Source organism: Polyodon spathula, chromosome 38 (assembly GCF_017654505.1).
Source record: "Polyodon spathula isolate WHYD16114869_AA chromosome 38, ASM1765450v1, whole genome shotgun sequence".
Lineage (NCBI taxonomy): Eukaryota > Metazoa > Chordata > Actinopteri > Acipenseriformes > Polyodontidae > Polyodon > Polyodon spathula.
In genome coordinates, this window is record NC_054571.1 from 3,399,188 (window position 1) to 3,405,271 (window position 6,084).

The following is a 6,084-nucleotide window of genomic DNA, read 5'->3' on the forward strand; positions in this document are numbered from 1 at the left end:
CTGCGTAACAGAATGCAGCGCGACACTGAAAACACAGACAAAAAAAGCCACATTGCTTATTTTTTATTTCAATCACCTGATAAATAGTAGGGTAGATTAACAACAGCAGATTTACAACCTCAATCTGCGATGCCAAAGAGGCACGTGCTTCCCGCTCCCTTACAGCAAGAATGACACCAGTGCAGGTTTGTGTTAGAGCCATTTAGGATTTATTTGTGTAAATAAGATTATGTACAGAAACAGATGCCTTTCTCCTGCCTGGACGTGCAGCTTGCTGGGGCTGATGGTCTCCAGCATCAGGCTGCCTGTGCTTCTTCTATCCTCTTCTTTCTCAGCAGAAGACGGCGCTCCCTCTCGAACTCCTTCATCCGCATCACATAGCTGCAGGGAAGAGGAAAAGGGATTGTACTCACAAATAAAGAACTGCTACAAGGTGATATAACAGGTACAGGGTATCATTGTTAAGGGATTGTACTCGCATATAAAGAACTGCTACAAGGTGACACGACAGGTACAGGGTATCGTTACAAGGTGATGTGTCAGATACAGGGTATCTGATTGTTATGTCATCTTGTAGAGTTTGGGCAAACGGACAGCAAAGCAAAGCTCAAACTGTGCTAAATGGTTTCTGTTATAAGAGACACCCAACACAAGACATATTAACTTATCAAAAAAAAAAAAAAAAAATACTCATGGACCACTATTAAACAAGGAGTGTCGTTCCTTTAACTTTCGAATTGCGTTTTAAGTTCTACGGGACGACACCTGTACAAAACATGACGTACTAAAATCCTGAGAATTGCCAAAAAAACTAAACAAAATGCTGACTGTAGCATGTCTGTAACGTACATCCTTGCTGCAATGGCTGCAGAGACACATCAGAACCATCCGTATCATGAAATAGCAGTTCACCATGGCATAGCCAACAGCAACAGCATGCACATGTCACAGTGCAGGCTTGGATCCTCGCAATGCAACGGGCAAACATATGTATCACAATTTTAGATAATCAGTTTTCTTATATATATATATATATATATATATATATATATATATATGGTTCATAATGCAAATTGAGTTCTAGTCCTCTTGAAACCCTTCTGAGTGGTTCATAATGCAATTATTGAGTTCACTAGTCACACTTTCCTGCCATAGATACATGCAACTTAGGCTAGATCAGCCAAACTGTCTTTACAGAAGTAACAGCGTGTCATTTAGTGATCTGCCAATGGTGCTTACTAACAAAGTTACTTTGGCTGATCTAGCCTAAGTTACATATGTCTATGGCAGGCAACTAAACTGAATAGCAGCTTCTGAACCCCTAGTCATCACACCTCAAAGGATTAACAAAGCAATGAAGAAAGGTCTTCATGTCCGTGATTCACATTAACACAACTAAGTACAAAAATCATTTTTTCAAAATCAGAACGCAACCTGTATTTATGTAATTTGATACATTTCATTTAGACTTAACTTTGTGGTTAACAAAATTACAGCAACTTATCATAATACAGTTAGACAAAATTAAAATGACAGGTAGCTGCCAGTTAAAAACGCTAAAATAAACCTGACAAAGTAGCCGGTTCTCAAATGAGGACAACAGCGCTTTAAGGGTTAAGTTACAGCTTGTGTGTCGGGTGGGTGTCTCTTAACAGAAATCACTTTGCACAGTTTGAGCTGCTCAGCATCTCTTCGTGTTCCTCTCGCCCCCAGCTGCACAAAAGCCACTGCATATTATCTTGCAATGTGCGCTGTGGGCAGGCAGTGCCCCAGGCCGGTGCGCAGGGAGACTCACTCCTGGTGCTCGCAGTAATCCCAGTCATGGCGCTCATGCTTGCAGGCTAGGAAGTTGGGCCAGTTGTCTCTCTTGCACTTCATTAGTTTGAGGAGGTGGTGAGCACAGTAATCTCGCTGCTCGATGGGCAACTGAGCCTGATTCATCTGCTCCTGCGTGGCTACCATCACTGCAACGAGACACACACAGTGTTAACTGGGCATTTAGAGGTGCCAAACAAGACTTCAAATAACTCTAATTAAGAACATGAGCACATCTACCAGCTAGAGGAGGCCATCTGGCCCATCAATGCTCGGTTTCTAGTAGCAGATTGATCTCAAAGCATTGTCAAATCAGGTCGTAAAGGATCCCAGTGATTCAGCATCAACACCATGGCAAGGTAACCCATTCCATGCCCTCACCACTGTGCAAACCAGTGTCCCCTGCCCTATACTACACACTACAGCAACATGATCACTGCCACCCCACCCCTATTAGCTGTGAAGACCACAGATGTTAAAGTTAGCACTCCTTTAACCAACCTTAACATTAGTTCAACGCTCACATTTAACATTAAAACTAAACGTCCAAGACTATTATCAGGGCATCCTGCCACCACACTATCACTTCCTGTGCAGCAGGCTCAGCACAATGACAGATTACCTTGAGTTTTGAGTAAAATATCTTCAATATTGTTCTACCAAACATAACAGTTTAAAATCATCTTTCATTAAAAAAAAAAAAAAAAAAAGTGTCACATAATTCCGTTTAGTTTTAAAACCGAGTTAGATTAGTGTGTTGTAAACTGCACTACCTAATACCCTAATACCCTTGTCCAGTCCAGTACAGCTATGCTACCGACCAGTTCGGTTCTTTTATTTCTTTTTTGGTGTTGTATTAAACAGCCTGCCATGTCGCTGTCCGCTAAAAACTTCACCTGGATCTCTGCAATAAAGGCACGATCGTTGCACTTGCCTCGCTCTTTCCTCTCTGCAAACCCCAAATCTGGGGCAAACCCGGCCGCTTTCAAGGGGTCCGGTTCGGTGTCCGGATTGGTCACGTAGCTGCGGACGAGGTGCGCTCCCATGGCGATGTTACGGTGTGCCCCGCTCCAGCTCGGCTCGGTTCGGTTCGGTTCGGGTTCGGTGTGCCCTACACAGACAGACGGGTCACCTCCACCCTCTCTGCGCAAACACAAGCGTACTACTACCGGATCAGTGCAGTGCGCTGATCAATTCCTTCCTTCATCACTGAAGGAAATCTCTATTTATGAAACAACGTTCTCGGGCATTTATGGTTCCCCCTAGTGGACTGGTGCTGCCCCATTACATGTAACACACACACACACACACACACACAAACATATATATATATAAAGATGGTACAGTAATTGCTGCTATGCACATAACTAATCTGATATCTTAATAAAATACACATTCACGACTAAAGGTAGATTTATAACCAATTCGGTCACGGTATAATTGTACCATGTTAAGTTTCCTGCCTGTGTTATTTTTAAGTTTTGCCTGGGCAGATGAACTGTTTTAAAAAATAGTTGCTGCATGTGGTCAGTTTAAATTGTAAATCAGTAAGAGTTTGTGATATAGTTTTCCCCAGAGGGAATGACAGTAGCGCAGTTCTGCCCTAGAAAAGAAATCGAGCGTCCTGTTGCAGTGTGCTCTCGTTATGCAGCGAGCCAACAGGCAGTGAGTTAATACCTGCCATGTTGCGCTTAGATTAAAATAATCTCGTTGAAGGGAATGTCTTGAATGGTCTCGATTTTCTAAAGGCACTTGAAGTCTCCGAAAAGTCTCTCTATGTATAGTGCATGGCAGGCATACTGAAGCACATTTTTCCTCGTTGATTCCATTTGCGTTAGGTTCCCTGAGCTAAAACAGAGCTTCTAAGGCACGCATGCTGCAGTGCTGGCCGGGGGACGGCTGTTTAGTTCACAGAGCTGTGAGAAAGCTTTAAGGAGGGAGGAAGCTTGTGTGCCTGCAGCGCAAACTGCCTTTGATAATGTAAACAAACTGGTAAGCCAACGTCTGGTTTCTAATAGGGCAAAGTGTATGGAATGCTACTCTGTAGAATAATGTAGGAAACAGGGTGCAGTTTTGCACCCATGCGTTTTCCGTGATTAAGCTGTGCATTTATCATACTTACCATTATGTGCCATGTCTTTTAATATTCTTAATTCAATGACAGTCTGTGACAATGTCTTCAGTTGAAGTCATTGAATTAAGTTTTTTTCAGTATTTCTAAATTCAGTGCTTAATATATTAGATGATTTAATATGCTTTACCATGCCTCTCTGTGCTTTACAGCGCTTCGCTGTACATATGCTTTCGCTGTGCTTTATTACACTCTGCTGTGCTTTTACTACGGGAACATTTTATAAGAGTAGCACACAAAATAAACTGGTTATGCACAGGGCCATAAATAGAGCTGACATTCTACCAAGGTCAAACTTAGGTTTCAAGCTATAGCTGGCAGTATTTGTATGCTTGGTATTTGCTATTCCACCTCCAAATCTATGTTACATGGCAAACCAACAGAGAAAATGAAGGAGTCTTTTGTACTTTACCAGAATTTTTACATCAGCATTTATGATGCAAAAAAAATCAACCAAGGACACAACCTGGTGTCCTTACAGCTAGTTACAGCCATGGTTATGCATGACTGCAAACTTTACAATAAGAAACACAGAAAAGAAAAGAAACAGCCAACGAGGGTAAGTAACCAAGGACCCTGCTTTATTCTGTAAAAGCACATCAAAACACACTTGCGCATAAAGACACACACACACACACACACACACACTCCACGGGTAAAATGTCTCATCTGTCCAGACTCAGGGTCAGAGACACAATGGGGACTGGGTTGCCACCAGTCCTAAAGTAAAGCAAAACACCGTTAGATTTATAAAGGACATGAGGGGTAAGAAACCCAGGCAGGTTGAGGAAGACTCCGTCAGCTCAGACAGTCTGCCGAGAGAAGCTATAGAGGCAACTCAAACCACGGGCAAGTGGCTTCAGATGTTTCTTTCTACAGTAATCCATCGTGTATCCGCCCGCCACATATCCGCCCTAACGGTCTACCCGCCGTGATCAAGCTCTTCAGCAACGTCAGTTTATTATTGAACTGAGAAGATTAGTTCAGAGATTGTAGATCCCACCAAAGCTGTCGTACACTGTGTTGTATGTGCTCCATGCGCTGCCATTGCTGGCAGTGTCACCTGAGCTGTTCAGTTTTGATGAGTAAATAAATCCTGTTCGCCTGCGGGGGGCATATCAACTTCAACCTCCGTCTCGATCTCCTGCCTGTCACTCAGCAGCGAATGCACGCACCCACATGGCAGGCGGCTACCACAAGCATTAATACCCTGTACCGTTCTAAACAAGGAGCTGCCTAATAAAAGCTCAAACCAATAATTGTGTGAATATAGTAATTGTTACAGCTGTGTATAATGATATTTAAAACAGGTTTAATTTATCCCACTTTTTACATATCTGCCTTTACCCTGGTCCCACGCAGTCGTGTAAGTGACGGATTACTGTGTATTCCACCTTGCCCTTGTCTTTGCACTACTTGCTCTTTAAACCAAAAGGAGTACAAATAAATGACCATCTTAAATAAATCAACCCTAGCATTTGTCAAGTTAATTACACTAAAAATGTGTCTCTGTAAAGAGAAAAAAAGCATCCTTACTTTGAAGGTGTTCAGTTGCCTTTGACAGGCAAGAAGTCAAAGCCAGCAGCATCTGGGCACAGCTTTGCTGCTGTTGTTGTTGTTGTTTGCTTTGCCAGAAATAACTTCTAGCTAGATGGTGCTGGCTCTTACTTTTTCATAAAGACACTCTGGCTGATCTTGCCCTGGTTATATGACTATGGCAGGTAACTAGCAGAGAACAGCAGCTCCAGAACTCAGTCAAATCACAGAAATAACAAAAAATAAAACAAAAATAAGTGTGCTCCTGTTCTGATCTTGTTGGAAAGTCGTAGCAAATCGAGTTAAATCTTGAGTAACTAGCTAACAAATTCATTCAATAGATCTTAGCTGTGTTGCACTTCCATGAGCTACATGTGTCTCAAACGTGCAGTTTTAAAACAAACACACATTACAGCACTTATGTATTTTAATATCAAATCATCTCTGGTACTATTTTAGGTTAAAGGAAGCTTTCGTTTTCTATGCCTTATTCTCAGGCTGTTTGCACTGGGTCAAAGCTTGTTACTGGCAGAAAGCTTGTCAGTCAATAGGGGAAGGGGCTGATTGGTTGTTGACAGAAAAGAAGCCAGTGAAGGGGTGGG

The 6,084-nt window shown here is 42.4% G+C and overlaps 1 protein-coding gene across 1 annotated transcript; it reads right to left on the minus strand.

The window, feature by feature from the left end:
- Window positions 1–186: 186 nt before the first annotated feature.
- ndufb7 (NADH:ubiquinone oxidoreductase subunit B7) lies at window positions 187–2,998 on the minus strand. The gene is made up of 3 exons (XM_041235674.1): window positions 2,750–2,998; window positions 1,796–1,964; window positions 187–381 (listed from the first exon to the last, which is right to left on the minus strand). Exons 1-3 carry the CDS (start codon window positions 2,859–2,861, stop codon window positions 297–299), a joined length of 366 nt encoding a protein of 121 aa, XP_041091608.1. The 5' UTR covers window positions 2,862–2,998; the 3' UTR covers window positions 187–296.
- Window positions 2,999–6,084: the final 3,086 nt, after the last annotated feature.